Here is an 18,841-nt window from a genome sequence, read left to right as displayed (position 1 = left end):
GTGGGGCTACTGATTTACATTCCTGACTCAGACTTCCCCCTGTTCAAGCAGGAACGTACAGAATTGTTGTGAGTATTCAAGGGGGTACACATCAGGCTTTGGTGGATTCTGGCTGTAATTAGACCTCCATGCATCAAAGCCTGATTCAGTGCAGGGCACTAGGAAATGCACGATTGGTGAAGGTCAGGTGTATATATGGTAACACCCACAGATATCCACTAATGCCCATCACTATTCAGTTCCTAGGATAAGAGCATATGTGGAGGCAGCGGTTAGTCCGAGCCTCACCCACGCACTTATCCTGGGAACAGATTGGCCAGGGTTTAAAATCTTTATGAAACAGTTACTAGTGGGTGGGTCCTGCAGTAGTATGTCACAGGGGAGTCCCGCTACAACATTAGCTGGAGAGGCAGTCCCAGGGATGTCCAAGTCAGCTCCACATCATGATGACATGGAGAGTGAGGAGGGCTCTCCTCTTTCTCAGGAATCCCCATTGGAACAGACGTGACGAGTCCCTGACCAAGTGAAAGTAATTGATCGCCAACTCCAACCTACCATTGCACTTTCCTTATTTTTGTATTATTAAGGATAGACTATCAAGTGACTCAGGACACTCAAACTAAGGAAGAGACGACAGTTGTTGGTCCCGAAGAGCCATAGGGAACTTTTATTCCATGCAGCTCATCATAATCCTATGGCTGGGCACTTGGGTCAGGATAAAACACTAAATCCTCTCATGGCTTGTTTCTATTGGCCAAGGATTCACACCAGTGTCTGCAGGTGGTGTGCAACTTGTCACAAATGCCAGCTAGTAAATACAGAGGCCACACCAAAAGCACCATTGCGCCCATTACCATTAATTGAGATCCCCTTCAAAATAATTGGTATGGATCTCGTCAGCCCATTAGATCGATCTGCATGTGGGTATCACTTTGCGTTAGTCATAATGGATTATGCCAGGCTTGTAGTACTCAAGTCCAGGACTTGGACTCGAGTCCGACTCGTTCCCTAATTTTAAAGACTCATGACTTGACTTTGACTTGAGCACTGATGACTCAGATTTGGACTCTGACTCGTGCATTAACTACATTCAGACTCATAAATTGGAGACAAGGACTCAGGTTTTTTCTTTACTTTAACATGCCATAATAATTTGGCCTAAGATATTTATAACTACAATAATTTTTATACTAATTTCATGCAAGAGAATGCACATTCACCTGTTCATACGTCATGTTCAGGAACAAACTAATGTTAAAATCACACTAGAATGCCTGGAGAGAATGCCCCTTGGATTGTCCACTTTGCTTATACAGACTTCTCGTGCAGTGGGAAACAAATACACTACTATGTGTTCCATATGGAGAACTATTGAGGAGACGACGGGGACAACCTCAATTCAATAGTCATTTGGTAAGACTACACCCAGAGAAGTAAGCAACATCCTATGTTCATTGCTCTGTTGATAGCAGGGCTTGCTTACTGACCAATGAACTAGCTAGTGTTAACCCTCTCTCATATTATTTGCCCTGTTGATAGTGGGGCTTGCTGAGCAATGAACAAGTTTTTAATCTGTAGCGTATTAACTAAAAATGGGGCAGTCAAGCAGTAATGTTAGTCCAACACAGTAGCAGAGGTGGTTTCACAAAGATAGCAACAGCCACCATCAGATGGTGTGGTTACAGTCGTGTACTCGGATCAATAATGGACTTGACTCGAAATTTTCTTTAATGACTTGGACTTGACTCAGATGTGAACACTGGGGACTCGAGATTGGACTTGGACTCGAAGTTTAATGACTCAACCACAATACTGGATTATGCAACATGATACCTGGGAGCAATGCCTCTCTGCAATCTCTCAGTGCATAGTGTTGCCGAGGCACTCTTCCACATTATCTCCCGAGTCGCGATTCCGAAAGAAATCCTGACTGATCAAGGCACTACTTTTATGTCATGCACATTATGCAAGTTGTACAAATTATTGGGGATTAAACTGATTCATACTAGTGTTTATCATCTGCAGATGGACAGGCTGGTCAAGCGATTTAACAAAGCACTTGACTCATAAGTTCATTCATGGGGACGCTAAAAATGGGATAGGTGGCTAGACCTTCTGTTTGCAACGCACGAGGTCCTGCAAGCCTCCACCGGGTTTTCCCCATTTGAATTGCTGTATGGGCACAAGCCCCATGGCGTCTTAGACATCATTCGAGAAAACTGGGAGGTGCCTTCTCAAAGCAAAAATGAAATTCAATACGTTCTTGACCTGAGAGCAAAACTCCACACACTGAGTCACATAACCCAGGAGAATTTACTACAGGCCCATGAATGTCAATCTCGCCTGTACAATAGAGGGACACTGCTAAGGGAATAGGAGATAAAGTCCTCATTCTACTGCCCACCTCAAGCTCAAAATTACTTCCCATGTGGCAAGGGCCCTTTGAGGTCACATGGCGAATTGAGGAGGTTGACTATGAGGTCAAGCATCCAGATAGAGGAGACACACCAAATTTACCACCTCAATCTCCTAAAACCATGGAGAAAGGAGTTTGCTGTGGCTCTGGGAGTGCTGGAGAGGGCAGAGCTGGGACCAGAGGCAAGTCTAAAGTGCGGCCCAATCCACCCCAGCCCCCCTATGGAAACCACCTCGCACCATCCCAGACAGCACAGGTTATTAGATTGCAGGAGGAATTCTGTGACATGTTCTCTCCCCTCCCTGGTCACACTGACCTCATAGAACACCACATTGAGACTGCCACAGGGGGTGGTGGTGGTGCACAGCCGCCCATATTGGCTCCCTGAGCACAAGAAAAATGTGGTTCGGGATGAACTCCAGGCTATGCTTAATATGGGGGTAATTGAGGAGTCACACAGTGACTAGAGCAGCCTGGTGGTCTTGGTTCCCAAGGCCAATGGGTCAGTCCAATTCTGTGTGGACTATAGAAAAAAAAGTCAACGCGGTGTCTAAATTTGATGCATATCCAATGCCTTGCATTGATGAACTGCTCAATTGGTTAGGCACGGCTCACTTTTACTCAACACTGGATTTAACAAAGGGATATCGGCAGATCCCCTTGTCTCTATTATCCTGTGAGAAAATGGCCTTTTCCACTCCATTTGGCTTATGCCAATTTGTCATCCTTCCTTTCAGATTGTTTGGGGCCCCAGCAACGTTTCAGCAATCTCATGGACCAAATTCTCTGTCCCCGCAATGCATATGCGGTGGCCTACTTGGATGACAATCATTTATAGTAATGATTGGGAGTAGCATTTACAACATCTCAGGGCAGTCCTGAGGTCACTGACGTGCGCTAGGCTAACAGCAAGCCCGAAAAAAAACGTGCAATTGGAAGAACGGTATCTGGGCTTCCACTTGGGTCATGGGCAGGTGAGTCTCCAAATTGATAAGACTGCAGTGATTCTGGCCTGCCCAAGACCAAAAAGGTCTTCCTGGGGCTGGCTGGCTATTGTAGGCGGTTCATGCCTAACTTTTTGGATGTCACCAGCCCACTGACTGAACTCACTAAAAAGGGGGGGCCAGATCTGGTCCAGTGGATGGAGCCATGTAAACAGGCCTTTGCTCAGGTAAAAGCAGTTTTGTGTGGGGGCCTGCTGTTGTGTTCTTCTCACTTTTCCCTCCCTTTTGGTTTGCAGACTGATGCATCAGACAGAGGGTTGGGGGCCATTTTGTCCCAGGTGGTAGAGGAGGAGCGCCCGGTGCTGTCCATCAGCCGCAAGCTCTCCATGTGAGAGTCAAAGTACAGCACCATAGAAAAAGAGTTTCTGGCCATTAAGTGAGCAGTCCTCGCTTTCCGGTTCTACCTGCTTGGACGCCCATTCACCCTCTGTTCCGACCATGCCCCGCTCCAGTAGCTCCACCACATGAAGGATGCCAACACACAGATCACTCATTGGTATCTGGCCCTTCAACCCTTTAAATTCAAGGTGGTCTAGAGGCCAGGGGTACAGATGGTGGTGATGGATTACCTGTCCCGAGGGGGGGGGGATTTATTTAATTATATTAATTTAATAAATAATTATTAATTAAATTATAATTTAATTACTGGCTGTCTATTAACGTGCGTCTCTGTGTCTTTCAGATGGCCAGTACTGAGAGAGCTGTATCTCCCCACGTGCATGTCTGTGTGTGAAAAGTGTAGGGTAAATAAAAAGCACACCTTGAATTCTGGCATCTGTCTCCAGTTCCTCATTTCCCACCCTGAAAAAGCTGTTACACATGGATATTGGTGCCAGATCTCCTGGGATTTTAACGCACACAACAGTCTCTAGAATTTACACAGAATGGTGTGAAAAAACAAAACTTTGAGTAACAGTTCTGTGGGTGGAAACACCTTGTTAATAAGAGAGGTTAGAGGAAAATGACCAGATTAGTTTGAGGCTACATCCACACGACAACGGCAACGAGATTTTTTTTTTAGCGGGTAAAAAAAAAATCTCGCGTCCACATGGGCAACGGATCAGTAAAATATCAGGTACATATGGCAACGCAACGCTTGCTGAAAACGATGCAATACACATGCCACACCTCTACGTGCGCTGTAAGACGGTCCCATCGGAGATCGAACAATAGAAGAAGTAGGACGCATGCACATAAACCCCTTCTTCTACCCGGCGTGAATGAGTGAGTGCTGCTTGTTCTAGTCATGTGGTTGTGACGTCATCGTAAACAAATCCGTTCTACTCATCCAGACGACTTTGCAACGGCGCCATTGCCAGATTTTTCCACGCTGGAAACCGTTCTCAAAAAATATCGTTTTGGGGCACCCAAAACGCCGGTGCCATGTGGACGCCAGGCCGAAACGATAAAAAATTTTATCGGATTCACCTGAATCCGTTGCCGTGTGGGCAGGGCCTATGTTTCAGGAAGGATATAGTAACTCATATATAAGCATCTGGTCTTTTCCAGTCTTCAGCTATTCAGTTTCAGTGAGTGTATGCTCATGATAGTCTCAAATTATTGTTCTTGGCTGACAGGAGTGGAATCTGCTATAGTCTTCTGGCCCTTTTCCACTACCCTTTTTCAGCTCACTTCAGCCCGACACGGCTCGCATTTCGACTACCTCAGAGCAGCACGACTCAGCTTGCTTCAGCCCTACTCAGCACCCAAAACTCGCACGGTTTTGGAGTAGTGCTGAAGCGAGCCAAACCGAGTCGAGTGGGGCTAGGGGTGTGAGGAGACACTCCCCTGTGCACTGATTGGCGAGGAGGAGTGTCCTCACATGCCCACACACGCCCCGCGAGCACACTGGAATCTGTAAACACCGTAAACCCGGAAGAATTACGAATTACGAGAATTTCTGAAGCCTTTTGCGCCTCGCCTCATCTATACGCTCTTGCCAGTATCTGTTGGCGTTGTCGGTGACAACAAGCCACAGCACCAAGACCAGCAACACTAACGACTCCATGTCCTCCATGTTTATTGTTTACTATCCGGGTCGTGAGACTACCGCTTAAAAGGTCACTGATGTCACTGTTTGCGCCGCCTAACAACATCACGTGACGTCCACCCACTTTCGCTAACTCCACCCAATGTGTCCACCCACTTCCAGCCAGCACGGTTCAGCGTGGTTGTAGTCGAAATGCAACTCCAACAGCCCCACTCAGCTCGACTCGGCCCAACTCAGCACGGCACGGCTCAGCCCAACTCAGCCGCGTTGGTAGTGGAAAAGCGGCATTCTGCTGTTGTTGCCTGTCCACCTCAAGGTATGATGTGTTGTGTTTTCTGAGATGCTTTTCTGTCCACAACAGTTGTAAAGAGTGCTTATTTGAGTTACTATAGATTTCCTATCAGATCAAATCAGTCTGGTCATTCTCCTCTCATATCTCACATCAACAAGATATTTCAGCTGTTGGCTTTTTAGATAACTGCATGAATGTGCAGGTATACAGATTTTCCTGTTAAAGTCGATAGAGGGTGTATTTTGGACCAACTTTTTATACAAGTTTCTCTATCACCATCATTAGAACAGCACCTGAGGGAATATCTTTTGGAAGAACAATGTTTCATCCCTCCAGCACATTTCCAGAGACTATAAAGAGTAGAACCTATGTCCAGATGCACCAACACTGTTCTGGCAGCTTATGATGCCTAAAACCTTACTAGTGCATTTTTTCCCCATTACTTGCATTACAAGACACTTGAAAGACTACAACATTCTTTCCATATACTTGAAATGATGTTTGTGTGAAGTCTAGTGGAATGTAATCAAACTGGGATGGGACACATTCATTTCCAAAGATTTGCACCTAGATGTAATTATAGTGTGCGAATATGGCAATTGCCAAAGTATGCCTCTTGTAAGTTGTTAGAATACTTTACCTGCTTTCTCTCGTTTTCCAGTGAAGCTTGTGTTTGGCGTAACTCACTGGCATGTTTACAGATCAATTCTTCCAGTGCCTTCCTTAGTTTCTCTTTAAGATGGACCTTTTCCTCTTCCATATTTTTCAGTACTCTTTTCTTTTCCTCCTCCAACTCTTGTTTGTCATTTAATCGTTCTTTCTCCACCTCTTGATGGAGGCGCTGAATTTCCTCAGCATGAGCACGCTGCAGCTCCAGGCGCATGGAAGACAAAGCATCTGCATGCTAAAAACACACACTCCAACAGTAAGTAGCATATACAGCACATTGTATATACACATATGTGGGTTTAGTTAGTTCAGAGATAAATTTACAATCAAAACCTGTTTAATGCGCATGTTTATTACATAGCTATTTAAACATGTGCATAAGTCTTGTGGGTACAGAATATACATCTAATTTGTAAATATCTAAAGACTATGTACTTTGAGGTACATTAGTCTAACTTCATGTTGGGCATTGTTTGTGAAAACTACAAGGCTGATTTTCCATAACACATTACTCAGTGCTAAATATCACAAAATGACTGAATTCTCATAATTTTGTTGACTCTGCTGAGAGAAGGCTGTGAACAATTTTACATTAGCCCCTGCTATTGTAGCCCCTTCTGTTCTGGGGGTAGATCTGCCTGTGAATCTCTAGATTTATCATATAACAACTACCCCTCTGCTGCTCTCTCTGCTCAGCATTATATTCCCTGTTGAGTTTCATATGTTAGGCCAAAGCTAGTGAGAAACAGCAAAAACAATAATGTAGTTTATCATTTGATTCCTATAAAATTGTTCAACTCCTATCCTAGGCCTAGAATTATTGCTAAGATGTCACATTTAAATGTAAGGTCTCTTTCCAATGTAAGAGCTTTATTCTAAACAGCATTCACTTCAAACGATCTTGATTTTTTTCCTTTCTTAGTGAAATGTTTTATTGGAATTTACTACCTTGGGTGTTTTAAAAATGATAAATTCATTATTACTGGAGATTTTAATCTGCATATTGATGTTTAAGTGATTACATCTGGTATACATATATACATAAAAGATGCCATAGAACTTGGGTATTGATAATACTGGTGTATCTGATCATAGCAAAATAACTATGTTGAAGTCTCTTCTCCCTTCAAAATTGTGGGTCATTGTCTTTGTTCACAAATTGTAAATGCATACACTGCTGCAAATTTTTCTTCTGCCTTTTCTCCCTCTTGCTCTAGCTTGATGGCTGTGGATTCAGTTGACACTCCATAGCAGGTACAGTAGAGGAATTCAGTAAGTTATAGGTTCAGTAAGTTATAGGCACAAATTCTCACATCCACATTCCAAAATTTAGCATAAAGCCTCCCCAGAGGAGTGGAGGCTGTTATAGCAAAAGGGGGGAAACTCTGGAATGGGATGTTCAACATCCCATATTTAATCTTGTGTTTAGCTTGGGATATATTTTCTCATTTTAATCATGTAACTAAATATAAATGTGTCGGCATAATTAATTGCCTAAATTACCTGCCTGAGCATTGAGAATTGCCCAAATAACTTTGGGCACAATTAACCTGCTCAAGTATGCAGATATGGTTTACCTGTGTTTGGATATTATTTACCTCTGAAAGGATGTTTGAGCATCTAGATGTGATTTTCCCAATTGAACATGTTTGAGTATGCAGGCAGGATTCAACAGTACAAGTGTATTGGGGGGGTACCTGTTTCAGCATGCGAGCATGGTCATTAGAGCGGCCGCTGTTTTGAAGTTCCAATTCTTTGTTCCTGATATTGAGACGACTCAGTTGAGATTTCAATTCCTCCACTTCAGCAGACACTCGCACTTGAGAGGAGCTTTGGTTCAACAGTTCCTCTAAAGAGTAATGAAGACTTGTTTCAGTATTTTCGTAACCAATTTGAGAGAGAGTCACAAAAAACATCTTAGGACAGGGTTCTCAACTTTTTTTTTTTTTTTAAGCCAGGGACCCTAAATTAAAGGGCCTAAAATTCTCACAACCTTTGACCAATAAATGAATGTGTCCTATAAATAGTCAGGTTCATGTATAGCATTTCATATACACTCAGCGAATACTTCAAGTGTAATGGTAACTTTTAAGTATTTAAAAAGATTTTAAACATCTAAGTTTAAATGTTTAATTTCAACCATCTAAGCAGAAAAATGTCCTGGAGTGTGTGTACGGACATGATGAGACTGTTTGCATTAATTTGGTATTTATTAGATACAGTTGTGGTCAGAAGTTTGCATATAGTGACATGAATGTCATGGCAATATTTGGACTTTCAGTAATTTTCTGAACTGTTCTTTTTCTGTGACAAATGTACAGCATTCATCTTTAAAAAAAAAAAATAAAAACCCACTAGAATTTAGTGAACAAGTTTTACTTTTCTTTGGGTTTTCTGAAACTCAACATAGGGTCAAAATTATACATACAGCACACCTCATATTTGGATAAAATGTCTCTTTGCAAGATTCACCTTGACCAAACATTGTTTACCATACCATGAACAAGCTTCTGGCAGAACTCTGGTTGGATATTTCATGACTCTTCATGGTAGAATTGGTAGAGTTCAATTAAATTTGTTTGTTTACTTTGCATGGACTCGACTTATAAGCACGGTCCATATATTTTCAATAGGGTTGAAGTCAGGGCTTGTTTTAAGCTTAATGTTAGCCTGCTTTATCCTCCACAACCAGCTCTGATGTGTGTTTTGGTTCATTGTCCTGTTGTAACGCCGAAGTAGTGTTAAAGTTTCTGATGGTTTATGCTTTAGAATTCTGAGGTAGTCCTCCTCCTTCATTATTCCATTTACTTTGTGCAATGAACTAGTTCCACTGGCAGCAAAACAGCCCCAGAGCATGATAATCCTACCACCACCAGTTGTACAGAGGCACACTGCACCATGGTGGTCATTGTGGCCAAACAATTCAATCTTTGTCTCATCTGACCATACAGCTATCCTCCAGAAGGTTTTTTCTTTGTCCATGTGGTCAGATTCAAACTTTAGTTAAGCTTGAAGGTGTCAATTTTGGAGCAGGGGTTGTTTCTTGGATAGCAGCCTCTTAGTCCATGGTGATCTGAACTGTAGACAGTGATCCATCAGCTTCCAGTTCATGGCAGGGCTGTGCCATGGTGGTTCCCAGGTTGTTCCTGACCATCCAAACCAATTTCCTTTCAGCTGAGGGTGACAGTTTGGCTTTTCTTGAAGCAAAGTGGCTTGGAAAAGTGACTACACCTCACAATAGCTTGCATACAATTGTTTGAACTGATCTTGGAATTTGCAGATGTTTAGAAATTGCTCCAAGAGACATTCTGGAGTTGTGTATATCTGCGATCCTCATTCTCAGATCTGCACTGAGCCCCTTGGACTTTCCCATTTTACTGTGTGTTGGTCAATCCAGTGAGTGCTGTAAACAAACTCTTTTTTATGAAGGCACAGAGAAGCTACCAGCTGTAGTCAATCATGATCACTAACAGGAAGTTAAGAAACCTCGGCATTGCCAAGATAAGACATTTTGGAAGTCTCAGCACCTCTGAATTAATAATCTAAGTGTATGTAAATTTGATCCTGTATGTATAAGTTTGATCCTGTGTTTTCAGAAAACCCAACAAAAATTAAAACTTGTGCACCAAATTCTAGTTTGTTTGTTTTTTTAAGATGTATGCTGTACAATCATTCTGCCACAGAAAAAGAACAGTTCAAAGAAATTACTGAAAGCCCAAATATTGCAATGACATTCATGTCACTGTATGTAAGTGCAGCACTTCCCTGATGTGGGTGGAGTACAAAAGCACAGCAGGCGGGAGATGATATTCACATACACACACGCATGTTTATCAATGCTTTTCAGCTTCACTTGCTCACGCTAGGATGCATACACACACAGTCGTATTCTGGTCCGGGGAGCTCTCCTTCTCTCTCCCTCGTTTTCTATGTTCCACCATCACTGCAACAAACACCCACACATTAAGGCCAAGTTTACATTAGACCGTATCTGTCTCGTTTTCTTCGCGGATGCACTGTCCGTTCACATTAAAACGCCGGGAAACGCCGGGAAACGGGAATCCGCCAGGGTCCACGTATTCAACCCAGTTCGTATCTGATCTGGTGCTGTGTAAACATTGAGATACGAGGATACGCTGTGCTGAGCTCTAGCTGACGTCGTCATTGGACAACGTCACTGTGACCTCCACCTTCCTGATTCGCTGGCGTTGGTCATGTGACGCGACTGCTGAAAAACGGTGCAGACTTCCGCCTTGTATCACCTTTCATTAAAGAGTATAAAAGTATGAAAATACTGCAAATACTGATGCAAATACTGCCCATTGTGTAGTTATGATTGTCTTTAGGCTTGCCATCCTTCCACTTGCAAGTGGTAAGTGACTTGCGCATGCCCGATATGCACTGGGATCACACACACAGCGGCTCAGTCCCGAATCACTGCTCGTGCGCTTCACTCGCGCGCTCTGTGAGCTGCGCAGGGCCGGGGAGTGCGCACCCTCCAGAGGGCACTCGCTGTTCAGGGCGGAGTGATTTGGAGCGCAGGATGCCTGCGGAGCCGAGCCGCTGAGGAGAAATTTACACATTACATTTCAACTTACGTGCCGTCTAATTAGTCATGTGATTAGCGTATCCGTGTATTGGCGTTGCTGTGTGCACGCGAATCGTGTATTGGCGTTGCTGTGTGCACGCTAATCGTTTTTAAAAACGTTAATCTGATGATCCGCTGATACGGTCTAATGTAAACCCCACCTAACATGACATGTAATGACTTGGCCACTCACCTTCCCAGAGCCCACCCTCCATTCACAAACTGATGCTCGCCCCCACTGCCACATACCCCCACCGCCCGACTCAGGCCAGGGAGCCATCTAGCCTGCAGTGGAACCCCCCCCCCCCATTTAGATGGCCGGAGGGCGAGATGCCAACGGGTGAGCCGCACATTGGCATCCTGTACTTACTTTCATGCATCGAGAGCTTGCGGCTGATGTACAGCACAGGATGTTCCTCACCCTCCACCTTCTGGGATAAAACGGCCCCCAGCCCTCTGGCTGATGCACCCGTCTGTAAAATAAAGGGGAGAGAGAAGTCCGGGGAGTGTAGAAGTGGCCCCACACACATTGCAGCTTTTACCCTAGTGAAAGCCTTTTGGCACTGTTCCATCCACTGGACCAGATCTGGTGCTCCCTTTTTAGTGAGATCAGTCAGCAGACTGGTGACGTCCGAATAACTAGGTAAGAACCTACAATAGTAGCCAGGCCCAGGAACTGTCTCGCTCCCTTTTTGGTCTTGGGCCTCAGGCAGGCTGCAATCGCTGCAATCTTGCCAATTAGCACTTATTTTTCAGTCTCGGTTCCAGATCCAAGACACCCCTTCACTCAGACAGTAGATGAGAGAAATGGGTGTATGACCTCAGTGCTCCTGCAAGAGCATCGAGGCTACTTATGATCGGTTACCTATTATTCAGCCAAGCTGGATCCTGTGGCTGCAGGGCTTCTACTCTGCCTTAGGGCAATTGCTGCAGCTGAAAAGACAGTGGTCGCATCCAGGGATGTTGTGGTATATGCAGACCCAACACTTAGTCCTGCATGTGGCTTCAATGGTCTTGCTTGAACAAAAGGCATCACATTTGTCAGCAGCACGCTGGCTCATGTACAACGCAGTTCTCTTGAAAATGCCTGATATCACAGTGAAACGTCACACACAGTCTTGAATCCTGAGACTTTCCTTCCAACAGCGGAGGATGGAGAGCCCCAGTGCTGCATCACAACAGTTTCTCAGGTCTGCAGTCCACATCCAGACCTCTCAGAGGTCCCATTACACAATCTGGACCTGATCCTTTTTGTGGATGGGTCCACCTTGTGAGACCCCAAGTTGGGCACAAGTCAGGTTGGTTTTGCAGTTGTTTCAGAACACTGTTTTCACTGCAGGGTCACTCCCTAAGCATTAGTCAGCGCAGGTGGCGGAGCTTGTGGCCCTCACAAAAGCATGTAGGTTAGCTGAAGGTAAGTAAGCAACCATCTACACAGACAGTAGATATTCTTTTGGTGTTGTCCACAACTTTGGCACCCTGTGGAAGCAGAGGCTTTCTTACCTCCACAGGGAAGCCTATTATACATCACAAGCTTATTCAACACCTTCTTGATGCTGTCTTGCTTCCTAAACAAGTAGCAATTTGTAAAATGTGATACCCACAATTCCTTAGATCCCATTTCCTGAGGTAGTGCTGCTGCAGACGCTGCGGCAAAGGCCGCAGCAGCCAAGGGCCTCCCCTCACATGCATATGCTAACCTCTGTTTCTTCCACAGCACTAACACCTACACTTTATTTGCAGGACCTGCAAAAACAAGCTACGCCGCAGGAGATTTGGCAGTGGAAGAAAGTGGGCTGTGAAAAGTGCGATGCCATTTAGTATGGTCCAGAGTCCAGTAAGCCGTGTCTGCCACAGGGGTACTTCCAACATTTTGCCAAGTTGATACATGGGCAAGACCACATATCAAAAGAGGGAATGATGAGTACAGTGGCTAAGCACTGGTTCACAAAAGGGTCATTCCATGCCAAATCAACAGGAGGTTATGCTCGACCATCTCAGATTTCAATGAAATTTGGAGGGCTCAGAGATACTATTAAACGAAGTTAATCCCCAAAACTTGAGCTTCCTATCACCAATAGTTTCAGAGATACAGGCATTTGAATTTTTCGATTTTTTTGTTCAAAACATACATATTTCAAAATGCAATATAATCTTTATTATGCAAGATAGAAACCTAAAATTTTGCACAGAGAGACTCAATGTCTTGTACTACAAGCTTCAACTTAGAATTTCAATGGTCATTGTATATTAGATGGTGATTTTAACAAGGAAATTAAAAAGACAAATTTGCATTTTTTGCATCTTTAACTCATTCTGGAAGCTTGCCTGTGGCAGTAATGCTTAAACTAAGAATGTTATCTACCAATTTCAGTTTTACCAAGTCTCCACTATTCCTGGTTTTTCTGTAATAGGGTTTTGAAATTCACCGATTTCTAAAACATGCCATTTTCAGTAGCAAGAAATCCAATGTGGGATAGCAGTTAGGAGCTTGTAAATTTTTTTCAGTAATCCCCAAGACCCATATTTTATATTTCCAAATTTTTGTTCTGTGTCTCTCAAGTATTTTTAAACTACAGGGGTTTAAAAAATCCATTTTTCACCAAATTCGAATTTTTGATATATTTTCATATAACTGATATTTGAGGGTTAATAAATGCTTCAATAAGGCTCAAGTAGGTTAGGAGACATGTTTCTTCCTCAATTTTAAATAAAATTTCAATTAATGCTCAGTATTAATTATTTGTAAATTAATTTTAATCTAAGACTGTGTAACATTAGCAATCAATGACCAGCTATTGTGTACCAGTCAACAGCCAGCCTTATCAATATCAACACAGCACCATAGGTGACCTTTGATACCAGAACAGGTGGCTCATATCTTATAGTTTTAGAGTCTGTAAACTGCATACTTGTTCAGATAATATTATATTGCTTGGATTATATTAAATACATTGTAATACAGAGCACTGAGAAAATTTACCAATGTTATTAACTGAATGTGTTTCTTTGCAAGGATTGGATATTTTGAATAGTTGACTAGGGAATTTAATTGTAGTTCCTTTCAATTTGAGATCAGTATAAATGAGTTTGTTCTTAGACATCTAGAAATGGCTGAACTTCCTCCCTGTTCTATAGGAATTGGACTAAAGAAAGATTCTGACTGCCATAAACTAACATACAACAGAAATTGTAAGTTAAGTGATTTATATGAAAAATGACTGACTTCTTTCGTTTTTAGATATATATTTACTGAAAAATGTGAAATGTTCATATATTATTTAGCTTATTTCAAAATGATAATATTTTTAAAACCATATTTCTGTGACATGAACACAAGTAAAATGTTTCCTTATCTATACAAATCATTTAGTTGTATTTATCAGTCCTTCATCATCAATAAAATGGAAATAATATAAAAAATTCGAATTTGGAAAAAATGGACTTTTTAAACACCTGTAGCTCAGAAATACTTGAGAGACACAGAACAAAAACTTGGAAATATAAAATATGGGTCTAGGAGATTACTGAAAAAAAATTTACAAGTTCCTAACTGCTATCCCACATTGGATTTCTTGCTACTGAAAATGGCATGTTTTAGAAATCGGCGAATTTCAAAACCCTATTACAGACAAACTAGGAATAGTGGAGACTTGGTAAAACTGAAATTGGTAGATATTTCTGTGTAGATTTGAATAACATTCTTAGTTTAAGCATTACTGCCTCAGGCAAGCTTCCAGAATGAATTAAAAATGCAAAAAATGCAAATTTGTCTTTTTAATTTCCTTGTTAAAATCACCATCTAATATACAATGACCATTGAAATTCTATGTTGAAGCTTGTAATACAAGACATTGAGTCTCTCTGTGCAAAATTTTAGGTTTCTATCTTGCATAATAAAGATTATATTACACTTTGAAATATGGATGTTTTGAGCAAAATGCAAAAAAATTGAAAAATTCAAATGACTGTATCTCTGAAACCGTTGGAGATAGGAAGCTCAAATTTTGGGGATTAACTTCTTTTAATAGTATCTCTGAGCCCTCCAAATTTCATTGAAATCTGAGATGGTCGAGCATAAATTTGTCAGATATTTGTTGATTTGGCATGGAATGACCCAAAAGGCTTTGCAGTATTTCCCCAAAAATGTTCCATCTGCACCACACACAGCATAGGCCATGGGCAGGCAACCCCTCAGGCTGCACACCCAGTCCCAAACCTCCCATTTGACCATTTACAGATGGACTTCATTGAAATGACACCTGCTGAAGGGAAGAAATATTATCTCGTAAGAGCAGACATGTTTTCTAAGTGGGTAGAAGCTTTTCCTACATCCAAACAAGACACAAGAGCAGTAGCAAAGGCCCTGCTGTCTGAAATAATTCCCAGGTGGGGTATTCCACAGAAAATAAATAGTGATAACAGGACCCCACTTGTCAAACCAAGCCCTCAAACACATAGGAGACACACTGTGCATACCATCCCATGAGTGGGGGTGCAGTAGAGAGAGAATGGCACTCTAAAAAACAAAATTGGCTAAATGCTGTGCAGAAACAGGACTAAATTGGGTAAAAACCTTATCTATTGTTCTTTTCCATATCTGCACACGGGTCAGACCAAAAAAGAAACTTAGCCTGTTTGAGGGACTGTTTGGCAGACTGGCGAACACAGGAATAGGGCCAAAGCTGATGCCACACCGAACAATAAATTTGTGTGAAGATGAAATGTTGCATTATTGTGCAGAACTATCTTATGTTTTGTGTGCCACCCACAAGCAGGTGAAAGGCACTTTTCCACAGCCTGCAACAGGTGCACTTCACAATCTACAGCTGGGCAACTGGATAGTGGTGAAGGACTTCCAACATAAAAGCTGGAGACATCCCAGGTGGCTTGGTCCATACCAGATCCTCCTGATGACACAGATAGCTGTTAATGTCGTCGAGAGAGCCATGTGGCTACATGCCAGCCACTGAAAGCGAGCGCCAATGCCTGAATCTGAAGGGAAAGAAGAGGACAAGGAAAATAGTGAGTGAAGAAAGGAGCTGGTGATGGAATAGGGTGTCCCGGAGTCTTGGTGAGGTGGAAAGAGTGCAAAAGGGTGTGCCTGCACTTGGAGCACCAACAAACGTCAAGGACAAAGGGTCACCCTGTTAGGGTTTTGCTGGGATTCGAACCTGGTTCGTTGGTGTGATAATCCAGCAAACCCCCACTAGGCCACCAGGGGGATGACTCAAATGCAGAGGCGTGAGGCGGAAGTAGAAAAAGAATCAAAAGGTTTATTTAAACTATATACACTATATACAGGGCAAAACAAAAGACAAAAAAAAAACCAAAGAGTATAATCAAAAAGAAAAGCAAAGTGCAAAAATTCAAAAGCTAAGAAGATCAAAAAACACAGTACAAAGGAAACTGGAGATAAACATAACAGCACAAAGACTCCGTGACAAGAGGACTGAACTCAGGGGTATAAATAGACAAACTAATTAAGGACACAGGTGAAGATAATTAGGCAATTAACACAAACACAAGACACAGGAACAGTGGCGGCCTCTAGAGGCCAAAATAAACACGACATGAAAAGGAAATAACAGCGGCCTCTAGAGGCCAAAACAGTCCTAGTCCTAACAGGACCCCCCCCCCCAGGAGCGTCTCCTGACGTTCCCAGGGCGATCCGGATGGGCCGAATGGAAGTCCCGACATAGTTCTTTATCAAGGACATCCCGAGCAGGAACCCAGCAGCGCTCCTCAGGACCATAGCCCTCCCAGTCCACCAGATATTGCAACCCGCCGCGGACCCGGCGGGAGTCAAGCAGGCGATTCACAGTGAACACAGTCTGCCCCTGGAAGATGCGGGGGGGTGGGGGGTTCCTAGGGGCAGGGGCATACGTAGACGTCAGTACGGGCCGTAACAGGGAAACATGGAAAGTGGGGTTGATCCTCAGAGTCCGGGGCAACTGGAGCCGGTAGGAGACAGGGTTCACCCTGCGCACCACCTTGAAGGGGCCAATGTAGCGAGGAGCAAGCTTGCGGTTCTCCACCCGCAGTGGAAGGTCCTTAGTGGACAGCCAAACACGCTGCCCAGGGCGGAAAGCGTGTGCAGGTCTTCTATGGCGGTTGGCCTGAGTCTGGTTGGTTCTGGAGGTCTGTATGAGGGTCTTCCTGACCTTGCTCCAGGTCTTGCGACACCGTCTCACATATTGGTTGACCGAGGGCACCCCCGCGTCCTCCTCCTGGTCCGGGAACAGAGGTGGCTGGAACCCGAATTGGCACTGGAATGGCGACAGCTTGGTGGCCGATGACTGCAGGGTGTTGTGGGCGTACTCCGCCCATGGCAGCCAGGTGCTCCACGATGTCGGGTTATCCATAGCCAGGCCTCGCAGGGTGGTTTCCAGGTCCTGGTTGAGCCTCTCCGTCTGACCATTGGACTGTGGGTGAAACCCAGAGGAGAGGCTGGCAGTGGCTCCGATGACCTTGCAGAACCCGTGCCACACTCGGGAGGAGAACTGGGGCCCTCGGTCTGAGACAATGTCCTGTGGAAGACCAAAGACTCGGAAGACATGATTAAACAAAAGTTTCGCAGTTTCAAGAGCAGAGGGGAGTTTGCACAGTGGTATGAAGCGGCAGGCCTTGGAGAATCTGTCAACTAAGACCAAAATGACCGTGTTACCTTGTGACTCAGGGAGACCCGTGATAAAGTCGACTGCCACGTGGGACCAGGGACGCCGGGGAATGGTCAGAGGATGCAGGAGACCCTGGGGACGCTGTCGTGGGTTCTTGGTTCTGGTGCAAACCTCACAGGACAGGACAAATGACCTTACTTCCTTCTCCATGTTAGGCCACCAGAAGCGTCTTTTCAGGAAGTCCAGGGTCCTCCGAGCTCCCGGGTGGGCGGTGAGAGGGGAAGAGTGACCCCACTGGAGAACCTTGGCCCGGGCTTGATGTGGGACGTACAAGAGGCCTGGTGGCCCCGTCCCAGGACCGGGGTCCTGGCGTTGGGCTCGTCGGACAGCCTCCTCAATACCCCAGCGGACAGGGGCCACAATCCGGGACACAGGGATAATAGGCCCGACTTCATTCTCCCTGTTAGTGGCAGAGAACAGTCTGGACAGTGCGTCAGGTTTGGTGTTCTTGGAGCCGGGGCGGTATGAGAGGGTGAAGTCAAACCGACTGAAAAACAGGGCCCACCTAGCCTGTCGAGGGTTCAGTCTCTTGGCTTGCTGGAGGTACTCCAGGTTCTTGTGGTCAGTCCAAACCAGGAATGGATGTTGTGCTCCCTCCAGCCAGTGCCTCCACTCCTCAAGGGCCAGTTTGACCGCTAGCAGTTCTCGATCCCCCACATCGTACCGGGACTCAGCAGGACTCAGGCGGTGGGAGAAGTAAGCGCAGGGGTGCAGCTTTCCTTCCGAACGTTGAGAGAGCACCGCGCCGACACCACTGTCCGAGGCGTCCACCTCCACGATGAATGGTTGGGAGGTGTCCGGGAGAACCAGAATGGGTGCCGTGCAGAAGCGGTCCTTGAGGTCTTTGAACGCCTTTTCTGCCTGAGGAGACCAGCCATAAGATCCACCTGTCCCTTTGGTGAGGTCAGACATGGGTGCTGCCACAGAACTGAAGTTCCTGATGAACTTGCGGTAGAAGTTAGCGAATCCTAAGAACCGCTGAACCTCCTTAACGGACTTGGGAGTAGGCCAATCCCGGACGGCCAGGGTCTTGGCAGGGTCCATTTGGAGTTGGCCTGTCCGTACAATAAATCCCAGAAAGGAGACCTCGGGAACATGAAATTCGCATTTCTGGGCCTTGGCGAACAGATTGTTCTGTAGCAGCCTCTGGAGAACCTGGCGGACATGGTGGCGGTGCTCCTGCACGGTCTTGGAAAAGATAA

General features: G+C 44.5%; 1 protein-coding gene across 3 annotated transcripts in view; it reads right to left on the bottom strand.

Moving 5' to 3' along the window:
- fam184b (family with sequence similarity 184 member B) overlaps positions 1-18,841 on the bottom strand; it is a 295,639-nt gene that overhangs the window by 178,048 nt on the left and 98,750 nt on the right. For 2 of the 3 annotated variants that reach the window (XM_060916852.1, XM_060916851.1), the window contains exons 5-7: positions 8,069-8,220; positions 6,343-6,606; positions 4,181-4,288 (exon numbers count right to left, since the gene is read on the bottom strand). In XM_060916852.1, the coding sequence (XP_060772835.1) occupies positions 4,181-4,288; positions 6,343-6,606; positions 8,069-8,220 (524 nt within the window). The remainder of the gene's footprint in view (positions 1-4,180; positions 4,289-6,342; positions 6,607-8,068; positions 8,221-18,841) is intronic. The other variant, XM_060916853.1, reaches the window with a different exon arrangement.

Source organism: Neoarius graeffei, chromosome 3, assembly GCF_027579695.1.
Source record: "Neoarius graeffei isolate fNeoGra1 chromosome 3, fNeoGra1.pri, whole genome shotgun sequence".
In the NCBI taxonomy this organism is placed as follows: domain Eukaryota; kingdom Metazoa; phylum Chordata; class Actinopteri; order Siluriformes; family Ariidae; genus Neoarius; species Neoarius graeffei.
Note: the sequence above shows the minus strand (reverse complement) of the source record. Positions and strands in the feature narration are given on the sequence as shown.